The sequence below is a fragment of the Alligator mississippiensis genome, chromosome 3 (genome assembly GCF_030867095.1).
Source record: "Alligator mississippiensis isolate rAllMis1 chromosome 3, rAllMis1, whole genome shotgun sequence".
NCBI lineage: Eukaryota > Metazoa > Chordata > Crocodylia > Alligatoridae > Alligator > Alligator mississippiensis.
In genome coordinates, this window is record NC_081826.1 from 239,788,471 (window position 1) to 239,808,704 (window position 20,234).

Consider the following 20,234-nt stretch of genomic DNA (forward strand, 5'->3'; position numbering starts at 1 on the left):
TAATAGCAGAAAGCCCATTTTATGAGGCCACATTTATTTTTATAATTGGCTATTTCCTGTCTTTAAATGCATATTTATTCATGTCTGCCACCTTTTTCTCACTTTATTGGCCCTGTGGTCACCACATTATCTTTCTCTTCAAAATCAATTGACATTTTTATGAAAAGAGTTTGCAAGATGTTTAGCTCAGTGAGAGTGGCATATAGAACATGTGCCTGTCACATCAAATAATCCCTGTTAAAACTACAGCATGCAGTGGTTAAACTATCAGTAAAATATACCAATTTTTTTCTCTGGATTTTATTTGAATTTTTTTTTATAGATGAATTCATTATCTCAAAACATTAACAGAAAAAAGCTAGTGGATATAAATAGTACAAGTAATTTTTTTTTTCGTAAGAACTACTGTCCAGTGTAATCTTGCATCTCCTATAATTGAAGCCAAGGTAGAGATGCACCTTGTAGACTAACTGAATCAGAGAAGCATAAGTTTTTGTGCACCTAAGCTCACTTCATCAGATGCATCAAAGTTTATACATTTTTTCCATGCCTTCTGCTTGACTTCAGTATAACTCAATTCTCCTTACCTATCTCCTTCAATATACATTCTGAAAACATACAGAAATTTCCAGCTATAATGTAAGAATAATTTAACTTCTGAATATACATTAAAATATTAAAAATACTGAACAGTTTTCTCAACCAGTCTCATAGAATACAATGTAGAATATTTGTTAACTATATGATATTCCCTTTTGGCTCTTGATTAAGCTCAACCCGTGGCAGCAGTAGTGCACAATTCTTTCACTATGCCCCATTAGCTTCTCGGGCTGAAACATACTTCTTCACTGTCCCTACGTGTACAGACATTATTGCTGCCCTGCACACATAGGGACAACTCATTCCATTTGCTCATGGCAGGAAATACCGGCTCTGTGGCCTCTCTGCCCCTTCTACCTAGATCCACTTTAAGAGCTGTAGTGTAGTTACATAAGTCAGGGGTAGCCACCCTTTTCTGGCTGTGGACTAGAATGTCCCATCCCACATCAGAAGCAGGCAGATGGGTAGGTGCTACTGCCACTTGTTCCCAAAGGGAGAGTGCCACCCATACCTTCCCACCATTGAAGCCCCACATTTGCAGGTCAGAACCAGTGGTTCTGTGAGTCAGATTTGGTCCTCAGGCTGTAGTTTGCTGATCTCTAATGCAAGTAATGCTCTATTTCCTTTACTCTCATGGCCAGTGATGTTAGCTCCCACCACAATCAGTTCCTTAAAGAGTGCATAAATAATGGAGAGGAATGAGTACTAGTCTTAGTGTGTTGAGATTCACAGTTTTGGGAAAGATTCACGTTATACTTGTATCTTATGTTTATTTAAGAGAGAGACTTAAATCACACAGGATAGATACAAGTCTAGATTTCTGATTGCCTACTTTGGTGGTGGTTAGATCAAGGGTCTGGTTCATATGCATCTCCATTGTATGTATTTAAAAAAAACGTGTAGTTCTTGTGCATTATAATGATTTGAAGCTAAAAGCAGGCAAGAGATATGGATAAAACTGAAGATAAATCCTCCTACAGACAAGGGAGGAATTTCAACTGATTTATTTTTTCGCATAGTTGAGTGCAGGTCAGCTCCTGCTGCTCTTGTTTGATCTTACAAAGAAAGCCAAATGCTGATTCAAAACGTTTGTTTCTAGGTGCCAGGTTGACCTGTCGGCCCTGAGTAAAGAACAAACTCACAAGCTGGAGTTGCAGCTGGAGGAAGGAGAAGGATGCCTGGTATTGCTGGTCACCCTGACGGCCTCAGCTGCAGTCAGTATCTCTGACCTCTCTGTCAACTCCTTGGAGGACCAGAAAGAGCGAGAAGAAATACTGAAGAGATATGTATGTAGTATCCATAACTTGCCATTTTTAATGTAATATTATAAAGAAATAATAAATGTTAAAAATTTGGAATTTATCTATTACCCACTAGTAACAAAGATTTAACTAAGCTCTTAATATTGTAGTAATTGACTTAAAGAGTTTGATTATATTCACAGAGCCCCAAATCCTATTTTTACATAAAATGTTGTATCAGTAGTTATTCAGCTATTTTACTTGACTGTGGCATTATATGATTTTGATTATTTCAATGTTTTCCAAGTATAGCATAATCTAAGATATTATTAGCAACTTTAGAGTGTTCTAGTAAATATTTCTTTCAGCTCCTTGGGGTGTGGAGAGTTTTGCAGTTGTTAGCATATTAGAATGAAAGAAGCCTTTCTATTTTTTGACTGAGTACTAGAGTCTGGAGCATTGGTTTGGGTCATTAAAATAACTATATTAAACTATATTTCCATTTCAGAATATTCTGAAACAAATTATTTTATTTCCCAGCATCCTCACATTACACAGAATCTGTGTAGTTTTATCAAAGCAACAGAGAGGGGAGCTCTTACTCCAGCATTTATTAATACTCAAATCACTAAAAGTAACTGTCTCACTACACATAAAGAAAAAGGGGAGAAAAAAACCAAAAAACCCCCCTATTTCCACTTAAAATTACAAAGCTTTTATTGTACAATGCTGCCAGGTGTTTAGAAGGCTTCTCTAGACACTGAGCCATTAAACCAAGCTCTGACTAACAAAGAGCCGCTTAATTTTTTTTAGATTTTAAAATATTCCTATTCCCTGACTGACATCCTTTCAATAACTGAATTTAATAAAGATGTACCTTATCAGGCTGTGCAGATAACATGAAGTGCTAGTACTAATGCTGTACAATATTCTTCAAACAGATTAGCAGGATGTGCGCTTCAGCAAATTTATTCTGGCTATCTCCACCGAATCAGCTGTCTGCTAATGCTTGTACAACTCATACACCAGTAGTGTTATCATAAACTCAGTTTAATAGAGGTGACTTAGTGAGGCTAAACATTATATTTTCTAACCAACTGAGAGCTAAGGCATTGTGTACCACGTTTGAAAAATAATTACAATTATGAGAATTATTTCAGATTTTGATATCCAGCAAGGCAGAGTCTGTTGTTGTCAGAATAGATCTTTATAAATATAATACATTTCTGATGGATTTATTTTCTATAACGACATACATTTTGATATTGAGTGTAACAATACCATATTTTTGTGGATAATTGTGATAACATGTGGCTGTTAAGTGATATTGATAGTTTTGATAGTTTAGCGACAACACAGGGAAATATGATTGCTCCATGTATATATTTAGCTTTCTTCAATTCTCTACTTTTGCTTTAAAAGTTGAATGTATAACATAATTTACGTGGTTTGAGAATGATCAAATGATTTCTTATTCTCATATAGCCATATACAAACATCATTTTTCAAAATTTAAATATATCATCAATATACACATACTGCTGCATTCGAAACTTAAGAAAACACATAACCATTGTTTGAGGGATGTTTCTAATTTGCTACTTGACAGAAACATAAGTTTACGTTCACATATATTCCAGAATTTAATATTGAATACCTTGGGAGAAATTGCAATATTTTGTTTGCTAAAGTGACCCATAGATAGCAACAGAACAAATATGTACAGAATCCAGATTATTTCTTCTCATTGCTAAATGATTTATCTTTATACTGTCAGGCATATACAAATAACTAATATAAAGTTAGCAAGATGCACTTATAGCATTTGGAGGATATATTTTATTTTTATTTTTTTTACTTCTTAAAGACAAACAACATTTGAGAAATACATTTTGCTCCCGTTCCTGTGGCCACAAACAGTTAATGAGCTGACCCTGCCATCAGATCAAATAGCCTTTGAAAATGACTCTATTACTGTCATTTAACCATTTGTAGCTGAACATCAGAGCCCTACAAATTAAACAGACATTACTGTTTGAACCATTATTTTACCACAATTTTTTGAAAAGATTCATTCCTTTTGGGGTGGGGAAGAGGAGGGCAGTAATGGGTACAGACCAAGAGAGATTGTATGACCTTTTCAGAACGGGTGTGCTGAACCCATGGTCCCCCTTGTCACAGTTTAAAAACCGGAGGAGCTAGTTTAGAGAAGAAGTTGTTAGCATTCCATTTTTATTATGACATTTCACAGTCATCCGATTTAATGTCCCTTGACCGGATTGTCCACCGTGAGACGATGGGCTTGAAATGTTATTTAGAGCATTGATAAAAGGTGAGCGGTTCTAGGATGACAGCGAGTCATAAGGCTGGTGGTGTGACATTAATTTTCTCCATAACAGAGATGGAATAAGACGTCACGGTGACAAGCTGTCAATCAGTACTGGCCCCTCAGTGTATCTCAATGCCATAGGATGGGGTATTGCTTCTCCCATAATAGAGCTGAACTGAGATGCTCTCCCTGACAGCTGCTGCAGCCATACAGAAAATATATTATACAGCCTTTCATTAAAAAAATAAAGAGGACTCATCTCCAGAGCATTTCAATCTTTTCCCATCTATTGAGGGCTGAAAGGATTCACAGCAAATCATAGATTCCTCTGCTATGGAAATTTCAGACTTTAGAAGCTATCTAGGTTTTGAGGCCTTCAACAATAATCATAAATAAGAAGACAGAATATCATCTGATAAATCATTACATAATGTTACATATTTAAAGTAATGTAATAAAGTCATTTTCTTTTCATAGAATCCCTACAATAATATCGCACAGTATGTCACTAGCCCAGGCTGTCAGAATGTACAATAAATGAGTCTAAATCAGCTGACTTGCCGAAACTAAAAGTTCAAATGATAATTATCCCAGAGAGTCTGAGAAAGGGTTTCAAGAGTGAAATACAGCAATGCTGCCTTTTAGCAGAATGAATTTACCAGTGTGATTTTTTTTTTTTTTTTTTTTTTAAACTTTGGCTTGGTCTCCCCCCTCCCTCCCCACCCCCCACTCCCAGTTTGCTATTTGTTTCAGCCACTTGGAAACTTTTGTTAAATAGCTACAAAAATTGTGGTGCAGAAGCCTGGTAAATCTCTTCACCTTTTGCACTACATTAGAACAGGAAAATTATCTGTATTTTGGTGCCAGCTCTGATAAGAAGCTTCCAAAATTAAATTTGATCATTATTGTAATAAATGACAGACTGTTCCAACAAACATTTGAATTATAACATTGCTATCGGTAACACCATTTCCACCACCCTTGGTTTGCAAGCACATAAATAGAGTGAAGTATGTTTTGATTCAGCTTTATCTGTTTATTTTAAACAGATTTCTGATGATAAGCAAATGTGAATACTGATTAAAAAATCTCTGTGATAAACACTATATATGTGTGTGTGTGTGTGTGTGTGTGTGTGTGTGTGTGTGTGTGTGTATATATATATATATATATATATATATATAAAGCATATGAGATTACACATAACTGCATTTCCTCAGCTCAGTATACCAAGGTCAAACATCCGCTGTAAACAATAATCAGTCAGAGGGGACTTATAAAACTAATATCATAGTGTGATTTGACTGTTAGAATTCTCTTGTTAATAAAAAGGCAGGGATGTGCTTTAATGTTTGTTAGGCATAAATATATTACATTTTTCAAACAAGCTAACATTTAGGATTGCGCTGAAGTGGCACCTTCAGGATTACTTCAGAACAGTAATCTTAGTTTACTGACTTAAAGCTCCCTAACAGTTTTACCTTATGACATATTTCAGAATCACCCACCTAGTGTCTTTCTTGCTGCTTGCATGATTTAAAATCTCAGACTTTGTTATGAACAGTACAAGGCTATTTCACTTGCTCCATATTAAAGCAGTAAAATAAGGCCCTATCTTTAAAACTTATTGGCCTTGATTTAAAAAAATGGCTTCAGTGGATTTGTTTGTAGGAAACTGTTGATGAAAGTAATAATGTGCACAAGTGCTAGGTTTTAGGAACAAGACCTATAAAAATTTTTTAAAAATCAAGCCGCATACATTTCTAAATACGGACTTTAGAATTTTATTTTAATTGACCATCTTTTGAGTTCCTGACTCAGATTATCTAATGGCTAAAATATGGCTTTGGTATGTACAGTTAATATATTGTGGGCTTAAAATTAATCTGCAGAATTGGCAGTATGATTCAGGCCTTATAGAAACATTTCAGCGTCTTGAGCTCAATTACTATAATACCAATATCTTGCTTCTGGTCATTTGAAAACATAGCTATCAGTGTTTCAAAATAGTTTTCTAAAAGGTTTTCAAAAATGTTGCATATCATGAATAAATGTGAACTACTCTTTTCCAGTGTTGATAAATCTAAATGATATATAAGCCTTGCTGGCAAGGAAGGAAAGATCTGTTATGAGAGTTCCAGCAATACATAACCATCTTTTTGGTCTTTGATTTGTGTGTCACTCCTGTTAAAGTCAGATGACTAAATATATTTCTGAAAAGAAGAATATTGGCCCTTAATCACAAACAAAACTCTTTCAGGAAGGTATAACAAGGGAAAATAAATATGGTTTTTAAGTGCAAAAGTATTCAGCAAGAAGAAATAGTATAAACATTTTTATTCAGTTGTATATGTTGTTATGCTAAGTAATGTACCAACATTAAAATCTTTTTGTCAGTAGTTCACTTTTAATATTAGAAGTATAATAAAGTTGAATTAAATTTTTAAATTTTTTTTACCTTTATATATTCTTTCATTTAATCTCCAGTTTATAAATTGGAGATAGATATGCTTTGAAACTGATAGGCACCGTTAACATTACATTCCTAACAAACCCCCCTAATTAAAAAGGTGATCATGTGTACTAAATGATATTTGGAATGGAGGGTAAGGAGAAGAATTATACAAGCTATTATTATTATTATTATTATTATTATTATTATTATTATTATTATTTAGAGCCCAATGAGGATGTTTCATAATCTGAAGGATGTGGGATTTCTACAAGTGAAGGTCATCAGAGCAGAAGCATTGATGGCAGCTGATGTTACAGGCAAGGACTCATTATGTTTCTGTGATAGTCTAATAAAAAAGTGGATCATTTGAAAAATGGGACAGTTTCAGCAAAATATGAAGTTTAAGAATGATAAAGTGTCAGAACTCTGTTGCCCATTTGCAGACAACATATCTCCTAGCAAAAAACAAAAATTCTGAAACAAAACTTTTATGTGCTGGACCATGAGTTGTAATGCCAGCAAACAGAATCCTACAGTTTCTATGGGAAAGGAGAAATACACCTTTTTCACCATCAGAGGTCCTGAAAAGACATTTTATGTGGTAGATGTGCAGGACTTTATTCTGTAATGGGTACAAATATATGAAAATCTCATAATCAAAATGAATTGAAGGTAAATATTGTTTACAAGACAAAGCAGATAGTTAATTCAAAATATGATAGGCTCAGATAATACATTAAATCTGTCAGGAACTAACCTTCTGGAATTTACCGAAGAGCTTGACAGACTGGTTCTAGTTTAATATTAAAATACTAGTAATAATAATCAGATCTTCCCAAGGAACACAAAGTTTCCTGCAACCAATGCTACTTCAGTGGCTAATTGTAAAGACTGATAAGTAAATAATTTTAAGTAATTATGTAGTAATGCTTTGTTCTGTGTCCGTATAATTAGCTGAATTGATACAGTTGTATTTTGCTTATTGAAAAATATTTAAGAAAAAAATGTTGAAACTAACCAATATTTTTTCTTCAAAAATATCTAAGTTCTCTCTTAAAAGTGCAATGAGCGTCATGCTCCACAAGCTAAGGGGAATAAGAAGAGATTGTTCACTTTCATAAAGTACCTATCATTACTATAAAATTCATGAATATTTGGTTTAGCTGCCACCATAGAAGTTAAAGTACAAGTTCTATTACAGGAATAAATTTAGGCATGATCGGATATGTCTCCTGTAATGCTTCTGTATAAACTAATATGATATAAATATTTTTTTTCTTTAGAGATCTAACAGGGCAAAAAAATGCTGAAACTGATCATCCAGTTTGTGAAACACAAAATAACGGATTCTTTTTTTGGAGGAGGTTGGAGAAACACTTCTTAAGATTCTTCACTGTGCTTTGACCTTATAATCCAATGTGGTCTGAACAGAGAGAGAGAGATTAAGTTATTCAGGGGCAATGGGATGATTCAGTCTCTGACCTGATTCAGTCTTTGACTTTTCTTGATCCTCATGTCATTTCTGCACAAGATTTTGGAAATGCATTTGATTCAATTAAAGATGTACAGAACTACTGAAACTATTTTAAGACACTGTACATTTTGAATGACTGTCAGTTATCAACGGAAATAAACACCTGCTATATTGCCATCCTAGGTGCCCTAAATATTTTGTCTGTCCACCAGGATTAGCTAGAACAATTATTTGTATTAAATAAGTATTTTTAAAGAAGGCTGTATATTTCAGAGATCATACAAATCATTGGACCACTAAGAAGAAAATATTTGCTATAAGGTTGAAAAAAAGGGAAATGATTTATTAAGTGCTCTGACATATATCTATTTTTGTAGGGACCTTTAGAACCATTTGAGTGGCCTGCCTTCTGATTACAATTTGAATTTGAATAGATGTTTAGAAATAACTGTTAATGAAAGGATTTATTTGGTGATGGATGGTTTTTTGATTCTTCATATTATGATTAAGCCTCTTCTGTCATAATAAAGTGTTTGTAGATGCCATGTTGGACCTGCTCCTCCCACCCTTACTCAAGTGAGTAATCCTTATTTATGGGAGTAGACCAGCTGACATCAGCAATATAATATGTGATTAAGATTTGCTTATATGAATCAAAATTGGGGGGGAATGCTTTGCATTTTGTTTATTTATCTATTTATTATTTGGCATAATTTTTTCTGAGTTCTTACAGTATTTTATCCCAAGTCTAAGCAACAACATAAACACCTAAACAGTATCTGTGTGATTTGCTCCCCAGCCTCTAGGTTGAGAATTTCATTTTTAATATAATTTTTAATATAAAGTAATAAGTCAAAATGTATTAGCTTAGGCTGAATAGTTTAAAAACTCCATAATATTTCATCATTAAGCATAAGCACAGAGAGGAAAAGACTGCTGTAATCTTTTAAGTAGCCATCAATCTTGCTACAGTTACAAAGAATTTTTTCCTTTCAAAATGTAAAATTTTTTCTTTTGTTACCATACATTCATTGAGAAGCATTGTAATACTGTATTAACTCTGTGTGAATAAAGAGCAATTGAGACTCCCTTTGAATGAGTGAGTAAAAAGCACAAATTACTTTTTAATGAAACCCTCAATTCTTTTCCTTTCCACAAAAAGCCTATAGCCTTGTTCAGCTGAATACTACTACAGTAGGTCACTTCAGTTAAGCCCCTAATAAACTGTTGATAGTTGAGGGTAGTTTTTTCTTCCATCTCAATAGGCCAGTGTTGGACAGTGCACTTCAAATCATTAAGGTTAATACAGATTAAAAAAAGAGATTAACCGTGGTGGTTAAGGCCTCAGTTTACAACTCCCACACATACACATGCATTGAATAAGAGACAAGGGGTGGATTGAAATTTCAGTTAAATTGTGGGCAGGCTTTTACAGCCTGAGAAAGTGGGCGCAACAGTTTTGAAAATTGGTCACTGTTAAAGTCTCCTATAACTGGGTTTGAGAAGTATTAAGAAATACTACTCAATCCAGCCACTTACAAGAACACCCATTAAGGGCATAATCTTTGGAGGGATTGAGTATTTCCCTAGCAGCCAAACTTGACTTCAGTAAGAATAGAAAGTACTGACCACCTTGTAGGGTCAGTCAGCAAAAGACCTGACATACTGTAATGCCCCTGCAACCAGGGGAGAAGCACAAAAGAACATGTCTCAAACAAGGTCATGGAATTCTTTCTGTAGGTCAAAAATATTAGGCTTCTACCAGTATGAACTTTTATTTTGTTAGGAGGTGTGATGGGGCAAAGAACCATGCTTGAAAGATTTTCATGGAAACACTGTATTTTTGAAATTCAGGTATGAAGAACTGCAGCAGATCAAGAGAGGCTGCTCATTTCTTATTTTCTTCCTGAGCTGCTTCAGTTTACATCCTTATTAAGCATTAACTGTTCAATGCTAGGTTGTTTTATTTTTTTCTCCACAAGTCCTCAGCAAAACAGGAAAAGTTATCTTTTCCCTTCCTTCTGCATTCCCCCTGGCTTGCTTGGGGTTCCTTATGAAGGGATTGTAGCCTTCAAAGAGACTAGCTGTTTGTGAAGCACTGGTACACACTGGTACAATAAAGCTCTGGCCAGTGAGAAATATACATACTAGCAAATTGTTTAAAGGTAGTGTATAATAATATTCATCATCTGAGTTAACCTCTCAAATTAACACGTTTTCCATGCATTTGAACCAGACGAATTTTAGGAAGAAACACAGACCCTTTAAAAATGAAATATAGCATCAGTTATAGCAATAGTCAGATAAATTGTATTTTGCTTCCTGCAACAGTTATGTATATAGAAGGATTATAAAGCTCTAGTTCGCTGGTGAAATCATCTAATTTAATGGATGGTGTTTGCTAATCCTTTATTAAGGTAGACATGTTCATACTTTTCTTGAGAAAATCTGCCTTCTTGATAGCAGATTATTTAAGGAAGAAAACAGGGTGAAAAAAAAGATATGCCACAGTTTTTATCAACTTCATTGAGAGTCTTATTATCTTAAGAAGTAACAGTTAGCAACTCAGATTCATTAGTAGGACTAAATCTAAGCTGTATTTGACAGCCTGCCTAGAAAACAGTTTGTTTTGCTGTCTGTGGGCTTTAATTAAGATGTGCTCAATTTTAGTCCCCTTGCTCTCCACCCCTCATGCCCCCACCCCACTTGCTGTGTCACAGACCGGCGATCAGACGCTTTCAGATGGTCCAGCCCATGACTTTGACCTTCTGCGCAGTCCAGCGTTCCCTGGGGAACCGTTCAGCTCATGAGGTCTGATTTCACACTTCCAGGATGCCTCGGCTCTCTTAACAATGACAGGGAGACAAAGCCCTTTAGAGCAGGCCGCATGGGGACTTGTTTAAATTGGAAACTAGAGAGGAGTCAAGGAACAAGGTTACGGGCTACAGAATAGTGCTTTTAATAAAGAGCTCACAGCTCTGGTTCAGCTCAAAGAGGGCTACCTCTGTACAATTAATTGAGACATTTATCTGGAGCATCTTAGGCCTCTACTTTCTCACAGAATTATGTGATAAATATCAGCGAAGAGGCAAATGAGATATGCATGAAATGAATTTTTAACACTTTGATGACTGTGTCTCCAGTCTTTATTAGAAGTAAATTTACTTGTATTTATGGCCTTATTATCAGTTGATTGTTTGTACTTTTTAGGGTTCTGAGTTTTCTGCATAGGACTTTGTATAAAAGGCATATTTGATTAAAGACTTCATGACATTTGGATTTACTATCCTACATATGTTAGATTTCATGCTGTCACCTCTTGGGGAACAGAAAGCAAATGCAGCTCGAGAGAGAGGGAACTTTTTTTTTCTTTGAAAGTTTATATGAGAGACAGTCCCCGTTCCTGGTAAATTCTTGTTAAAGTATTGATAAGTTTAATTGGAAGTAGGATAAGATGGGTAATATTTTCAGATGCAGATGAAGATGGTTTACATCTGTTAATTTCTAGGACCTGAGTTTTAAAGACCACCTTTGGCTTTGTTCCGGAGATGCTAGCAATATTTTTTTTGCATATACACAACCATACATTTCCATATAGAAACAGAAGGCTCTTAATACAGAAATTCATAGCATGTATTTGAGTCTCCTTTAGAAATATGGTTCCAGATGTAATTTGTACCATCCAGGAGCAGGATATCTAGTCCCAATATAAATATGAATTAATTTCATGAAATGAAAAAGAATACAAAATACTATTGGGGGAGAAGCGGTAAAACTTCAGCAGGCCATATTTTTATTCACGCAGAGGATTAGTCCAGATTATGAACTAAATGTCCACAAAATTTCATTTTTAAAAAGAAGGGTCTTGTTTTTAATTATTAAATAAAAAGCAGGGAAACATTTTCTTTCATTAATGAATGAGTGCAATGGTTAGAATTAGGTTTGGTAAATATATTTGTAGTTGTCAGCTTGAAATTTCTGTAAGTGGCTTGTAGCATTAGGTTAAATGTAGTTGTTGCATTGAACATCCTTGCCAGTGAGCTTGAATATGCATGAAAACTTTATGCATAATAAGTCATCACAACACTACTGTAAGACAGGTATTACAATATCCATTTCACAGATGGAAAACTTAGAAAGGTTAACTGACTCAGTTAAGGCCACAGAACAAGTCATTGTCAAAGCCAGCATTAGAGCATAGGAGTCTTTTGGTCTTGGTCTTGTGCTTAATCCATTAGATAAGGCGGTGTCCCATTCTATTGAACCATTCCTCAGTGTGGCCAGAGGTCATACTGCTTGCTCAGCTCCAGGCAGCTGGCTCTTAGGGAGCCTGCAACAATGTTAGTGACATTTAAAGACTGCCTGAGTAGCACTGCCCCCCACAGTCATGGACTGGCTGTCAGTCTTTCCCAAATAGAAGGGATTTTTGGCTCTAGTTTTCATAGATCCACAATGGCTGGCCATGGATAGCAGTAGGGGTGGACCATAAAAGCACAGGATATTTTCAAACAACAAAAGACAAACTTAGTACATTCACAACTGAATTAAAATTATGAAAAGATATCTGTGGAGTCGAGGGTTGTGGTTTGTATTTTTAAGGTAGAATTGAAATTATATTTCACATTCATTATTCCTCAAAATAGTGTTGTCACTACCTCAGGCTTCCAAGAATCAGGTCTGTTAAGGTCAGGAGAAGGCTGAAAAGGAATGACTGTCTGTGTAATTTGAACAGTACAAAAATGTGATCAGCTTATGTTTAGTTTTGGAGAGAAGCTGATGCTCAAGTTCTAGCTTAATTATAATGTACAGAACTCTAGGGAAAAAATGTTGGAGTATAATATGATATTATCAGTTCATACAGCTTTATGGTCTATTAGATCCCATGCAAGTGTAGACTGTATGCTAGATTCATACCTAGTTTACTGTGATATATTGTTTTTCTTGGTGAACACCTGCCAGGACCCTTTTTTGTTTGTTTGTTTTACTACTTTTTTAATGAGATTGGGAGCTTGTATAGAAATTAGGGAGATATTCCAGGAGCATAAGGTAGTATAGCAAAAGGCACTGCGGTATAGACCGAGCAAAGGCAAAGAGGGAAGATCATTTCAAATTATTTTAAATTAGTATTATTTAAATTAGCATTTATTTCTCTCCTTTTAGGATTCTTTAGGATCAAATAAGAGTCTAAATACAGCATGAAGTACAACAGAAGCACATGTTAATTTGGTGTATCCTCATTAAAACCACCATTCATGTAGCTTTGTTGGGCTGGTTCATAGTACCAGTCCTTTCTTGCCACAAAATCTCCACCACTGCTAACCTGGAAGTATCTGTATGGACTCTTGTATCTATGGCTTGGAGCAGTTGGCATAATGGGGTTCAGATATTTCAGCATTACTAGGCTCTGCAGCAGCAAATTGAGAAGATCTGAGTACCAATGTTAAGCCCAGTTCCCAACTTCTGGGCTCCTTGTTATGTAGCCAGGAATTGAGACGGTTAGAGAAGGGGCCTTCAGGACTTTTGGGCATGATGGTACTGCCCTGTAGATATGGACCATAAAAATCATGGATCCCAGAAGCCCACCAGGAAACTAGGAAGGATTTAAAAGTTTGTTAAATCTAAGATGTTTCAGATCTGAAATATTTGGGTTTAATGAACCAGTGTTCTCTAACAAAACTCTATCATGTTGGAATAACTCTTACCAGCTCTCACTTGGATGTCTGAATGAGACGCATCCTAGTGTGGTTGTGTCTATTCAGAACTCTCTCATCTGTGTCTGCTTCTCTCTCAGAAACCTAAGGAAGACCTATGATACTTGAAAGCTTGTCTGTGTCTATCTCAACCATATAGTTGGTCCAATAAAAGATAATCCTCTGTGAGAATTCTTGCCTCTCACATATTTCCTGGACCATAGCAGCAACAACATCATTTCACTTCCTAAAGGAGCTTGAGGAAAATATACTGTCGGTATTCCTATAAACAAATAGGATGTGGAGAGTCTTGTTTTATTTTGTTTTTCTTTGAAAATGCTTATTGTTGAGCAGTTTTCTTTCTTTTCTGTTGAGCAGTGGCCAGCCTGTGTACCACAAGTGGCAAAGGCATCCTATGTATGTAGCACATGACAGACTGGGGAGGAAACAGGCAGCACAATAGCAGATAGGTCAGGGAATGGAAAACAGGAGCAGATGGGGGTGAGCACAGGGCAGGAAACAAAAAGCCAACCTGCAGATCAGGCAAGGAGGACAGGGCAGGGAGCAGAAATGGAGCAGCTGATCAAGTGTGAGTGGGAAAGGGGTAGTGATTGGAGTGGCACTTGGGAAGGGTGTGGGGCTAATTCATGGCATGCATGCCAAAAAGGTTTGGCCTCAACTCTTTTAGTGCATCCTGAGAAAGAAAAAAACCTTCCCTTTCTGCACGCCATGGAGATGAATTGTGAATTTGAACTCAGAACATGTTTCATTTCTTTTGCCAAAGCCTTACTAGTCTGTGTTTAATATTTCTGAATACAGAGTTGGGTAATAAATTAGGCAAAATCTCTCTGGTTGCTGTAACTGGTTAGCTCTTTCATGATCAAAACAATGCTATAAAATTAGACTAGACAAAAGGAATAGATTTGAACCAATAGTAACATATTTATTCTCATTTGGTGTGTCTACATGTCATCCTATGGCAATGTAGCGATACGCTATGGCAAACTATGGTGTGCTATGGCAATGTAGCGATTTTGCAGGTCTACAGGTGATCGCCAGCTATGTCACTATAGCGGTGCACTCCCCAGATATAGCGTGCCGCTATGGCAATGTAGTGGGGAAATCTGAGTATATGTCGCCAGCGCAGAGCAGTAATCGCCCGTATTGTGCCGTGCTTTAGTACTTCCAAAAGGTAGTACTAAAGAATGGCACCATAGCAACATTGCCATATGGCAGCGTGTAGACGCACCTAGAGTGTATTTAATAGTTCTGGGTGATGTATGTTGGATAGGAGGCAACCACATTCTTGTATTTATTTATACATTTATATGGTGCCATAAGAATTCACAGTGTTTGGAAAGAAGGCCAAGCATTTTAAAGTCTTGCTCTAAGATCTTACAGTCTAAAAACTAGAGCACTACTATTAATAACAATAGAATGTAATTTAAAGAACATAAGAGGGTACAAAAGGAAGACACAATGTTTAAAAATTGAATTCTTTATAAATAAGTATTTTTTTATAATATTTTTGAATGAGAGAGTAGGAACTTACATAGAATTTACGAAGGCACTCTTGGACCATAAGGCAACATAAAAAAAGGCACTGGACTGTTGACTGAGGAAAGGAGAAAATGGAATATCATTTCAGATGATTTTAAATACGTACACTTTAAATTAGCATTTTATTTCTGTCCTGCTAGGATTTCTTAGGGTCAAATAAGTAAGAGTCCAAAATACCATGAGATTCAACATCAACAGAAAAATCTATTACGATCTGCTTTGCCTCATGCTGAGGTTTTCCTCCAGGTGCCACTGCTGTCTAATTGATTTCAGTTACTGGGAAGTGAACTTTTTTGGTTTTATTGCCTACTTGTCTTATAAATGCCTTCAAATGCTACCAGGTGTGACACTTAATACTCTGTTTAGTCCCATTTAGATGAATAGGATTACTTATAGCAGGAAGTATTACTTTCAGTAATATTTGGAGCAGCCTACTAGAGTGAAAGCTTCTTAAGCAGCTTGCTTTTTGTTTCTTGTATATCGCTAACCACACATTTAGTATTTAACAGCTTATACATTATAATAATAATACATCATAATAATTACTTGATCTGTGTGCCTTTGATGGCATCTTAATTTTAGCTGATGAAAACAGTTATATCACAGGCAGGACTGGAGCCTGAAAAATTTGGAACATACTTTTAGGGCTTGGAAAGGGAGTCATCTATAAATTTGTGGGAAAGCAAATTTATTCTGTGTAGAAAATTTGGCTTAGTTTTCAAAAAGAGCTGTTTTCTTGCTGGAAAATGCCAAGGTCCATTGGTTAAACAGAAGTTATTTGAGGTTGTTCAAAATATAATTTATGCTATGTTTGGATACCATAGTAATGAGCACAGTTTACAAGCCTAGACAAACAGATTTCTAAATGTTTCCTGCTCTCAGTATAGTGAAATTCATTTGTTCTTCTGATGCTGCTTCACTGAATTAGGCCATATTATGCTTATATACAGAAATGGTGAATAATTCTTTCCCCAAAGTGGTAATAATATGAAGTTACTGTTTCTTAGGTTTCTAAAACCAAAGAGGTGGTGAATGAACATATGATCCACCAAGTAATTGTGATACTGGTCTTGATTGGCCATTCTGCTTACTGTCCATTTATTTAGGATTGACAATGTTGATTTCCATCTTCGATTAAGCCTACCTTACCTTTGGGCTAGGGGCAGACATTCAAAAAGCCTGAGTCTGAATTGATTTGATCTTTGCATCTTAGTTTAACATGGCTAGGTTGAACCAGTTTGTAACCACAAAGACATTCCCTCTGGACTGAAAAAATCCAGGCACATGCCTGCAGTGGCTTGGGCTAGAAGCTGGAGGGTGCTAAAGCAGCCCTCCCTTCCCTTCCACAGTGCTTAACTGAGAGGAGGCAGGGCCAGGCCCTGGCAGAATGCTCTGATTAGGGAGGGGTTCCCCCTCCCCCCCCCTTGGTAACAGAACATTATCAGCTCTGTTATTAGCATTTAGCACCCCATCAGAAAACAAAGCCTCAATCAGTTCATGCTTTTCTTAAACAGTTTTTTCCAAAGGAAGGAACAGGGACATTATCAGCTGACCTGTTGATTAACTCTGAAAAGCCCTAAGCAGACACTGTCCTGTCTGCCTTACACAGATACCTCTCAGCATTAACTAGCATACCACATGCTGGCTATGATCTATGCTGTGGGAGAGAGAAGGATCCCTGCTTAAGCAGCGAGTGTGGGGGAGGAGGGGAGCATGGGGAAGCCAGGCAGACCCTGCTGTGCCTGCAAGTCTCAGCTGGAGCTCCAGCCAGGGAGCAGAGGGGAGAGGCCTGCCCAGTCCAGAGTGTGTGCCAGGAAGCCAGGGGACTCTTATTTAACTTTAACCAGGAAGAGATCTGGGACAGACATTGCATAAACCGGTTTGACCAAAATCAGTTAAATCTGATACTACAGTCAACCAGGTTTATCTTAAACCAGTTTCAGCCATTTTCAAAAGGGTTTATGTGCGCTGAATGTCTGTTCTGTTACAAGTTTAAACCAGTTTCTGATCACTTAAACTGGTTTATGTGTAATGTCTGTCCCTAGCCTTGGAGATTGCACAATGGAAGAGAATGAATGAGGTACTACTTCCAGGGTAAATCATAATATGGAGGAGGTATAACAAAGACCTTCTAAATTTGCTGTCAGATCTTGCTTCTGCCTCAGTTTCTCTTCAGATTTAGGCAGCCACTGGTTTCCAGAACTCCCAGCTTCTGACAGTTTGCAATAGTGACCTGCTGGCTAAATAAAAAAAGCTCCAGACTATAAATCAAAGTCTGCAAACAAACACAAACCTTCCAGCACTGTCCTTCTGCTGGATACAGCACTATCAAGTCTTGCCCATAGCAGGTAGCAGTGTCAGTCTGTCAGTTCTCACTTAATAGCAATCTCTGTACCTGTCCCAGAGGTGACAGCCTAGGAAAAGACAACAACATGCTGCAATATGAGTTCTCAACTCTGATTATTCTAATTGACTGGACCATTTGTAGTTCATAAGTGCTCCACCTCTTCCTAAGGTCTCTTCTTAAACTTCCAGTCCTCCTGACTGTTCTTTACATGTTTCCAAGGCTTTGCATGGGTTCTGTATATGTGAATTCACTCTTATGCAATGACCCTTTTATACCCAAAATACATCATATGCAAAGTAAATTCATTCTTATCAGCAGCACGTAAATCTGTGCGGGGAGGGGAAATAGCTGTGGGCAGATCGATGCCCCAGCAGTGACGGAGGGAGGGAGCAGGGCACAGGCAGGAGCAGGGGCTGGGGCGAGTGGGGCCTTGATCTGCTCCCCTGTCAGTGTTTAGGAAGGGATTGGGGCTGGGGCTGGGGCAGAGGCAGGTGCTGCACAGCCAAGGTGGGGCACAAGACAGGGGGGTGCAGCTCCTGCTGCTATGGGCTGTTGCTATGGGCTGGGTCTGGGCCCCAGCCCCACTCCCTCCATCACCACTGGCGGGGGGGTGCAGCCCTGGGGCTGGGCTCTTTCTGGCGGGGGGAGGGGTTGGCAGTAATGGGAGGGGGGTCAAGGCGGCTATGGCAAATTTTGGGGTGCCTGCAGCCCTCCACCATAGCCCCCTCCTAGCACTGCTGCTGCCTATCCCAGCTGTTGGGCACAGGCCAGGGGGATCAGTTCCTGCTGCTGTGGGCTGGGACTAGGGGCCGCGCCAGGCTCTTCCCAGTGGGGACTGGGCTGCACTCAGGGTGGGTGGCAGCACTGGGAGGGGAGTTATAGGGGGACTGTAGCCACCCCAGAATTCACCATAGCACCCCCAACCCCCCTCCCAGGGCCACCACTGCCCACTCTGAGCACTCCCAGCCTCCCCTGGGAAAAGCCCAGCACAGCGCCCCAGCCAACAGCAGCAGCCTGTAGCAGCAGGAGCTGCCCCCCCCGTTCCCGTGCCATGCCCCAGCTGTGCAGCATCTGCCTTTGCCCTTGCCCCAGCCCTATTCCCTCCCTCACCACCATTTTTTCATGCAGGTCAGCTCTTATTCATGTAATCATTACTTACCTATTTTCTCCACCTTGGCTTCCAAGCTAAGGCAGTTACATAGGTAGCTGAGCACCAGTCCCATTAAATGACCTGCTCACTCTCTTATGAGATTAATTCTACAGATTATCAGATCAGGTATAAGGGCACTAGCATAACAAAAATATATACTTATTTAAATATACTTATGGAGGAAGGTGATAGGCTGATAATTTCTCTTCTGTGTGGAATCTTTCTTTTAGAACAGGGCTGTCCAAACTGGTAGTCTGTGAACTGCATGCAGCTTGCAAAGAGTGAAGTTGTATCCCCTAGGCTCCTGTTCACCTGCTGCTGCTCCCCTTCACCTCCAGCTGTAGCAGCAGATGAGGGCTCTGAGGGTAAGCACATTGTAGACACACAGTGCAGCAGTACGTGGGGCAGGGGTGCCTGTACAAGCATATGGTTTAGCAGCCAAGGGACCCACTGTAGGCCATATAGAATCAGTTAACTGGCCAGATTTGGCCAACATCTGGACCAAGGACCCAGGGCTCAACTTAGTGCAGCCAGTGTGGCATGCAGATTCTGTGGTGCAGGCCATGGGGCATGTGGGCCCCGACTACTTGGAAATTAAACAGCGGTGCTTTTGGAATAAATCATTTTTCCTTAGTGGACATATAACAGGTAGCTTATGGCTTTTGTTACTTATAGAGGAAAAATAGGGGCAAACAGAACCCAGGGAGACAAAAACGGGGCTAACTTAAAGAGAGAGGAATCCAGAGCCCATGAATGGGAAGTGTCTACTGCTGAGAAGAGTAACCTGGGTGAGCAGCAAGAAGCCTAATGCACTGCTGACAGATTCCTGGTGGTAGTACAAGACAGTGTCTTATGTGGGAGACAAGGTCTGCTTCTACAGCAGTGATGGGCAATTATGCAGGAGGTCACTGAAGAGATGCCAATTGATCCTATCTGGCCTGAGGTCCAGGTGGGCAGGTGGGTGGGGTCCCCATGGAAACCAGCCCAGGACTTCTGTGAGCAGGGTGTGCTCAGCCAGAAAGTTGGGATGGGGTTGTGGGTGGGCAGGGAGCAGCATCTGGGAGCAGGTCAGGTGGGCAGGGTCGGGATTGCAGGGTGGTGATAGTGCAGGGCCGTCACAGGAACCAGTGCCCACTGCAGGGACATGTACAGAGTGGATCACAGCTCTGCTCCAGGCCCCAGCCCTGCATTGTAACCACTCCATGATCTCAGCACTGTCCCACTCCTGGATGCCTCTCCCCACCTGCCTACAGCCCCATCCCATCTGCCTGGCCAAGCACGCAAAGTGCGTGATGGTGACCCCATCCACCTACCTGCTTTGTCTCTCACCCCTGGCAATGGGTGTGGGGTGGGTAGGTTAGGGTTCCCAGGCAGTAGGTCCAGGTCTG

General features: G+C 38.7%; 1 protein-coding gene across 3 annotated transcripts in view; it reads left to right on the top strand.

Moving 5' to 3' along the window:
* MCTP1 (multiple C2 and transmembrane domain containing 1) overlaps positions 1–20,234 on the top strand; it is a 559,099-nt gene that overhangs the window by 374,208 nt on the left and 164,657 nt on the right. For all 3 annotated transcript variants that reach the window (XM_059725021.1, XM_059725023.1, XM_059725022.1), the window contains 2 exons: positions 1,700–1,886; positions 6,849–6,942. In XM_059725021.1, coding sequence (XP_059581004.1) covers positions 1,700–1,886; positions 6,849–6,942 — 281 coding nt within the window. The remainder of the gene's footprint in view (positions 1–1,699; positions 1,887–6,848; positions 6,943–20,234) is intronic.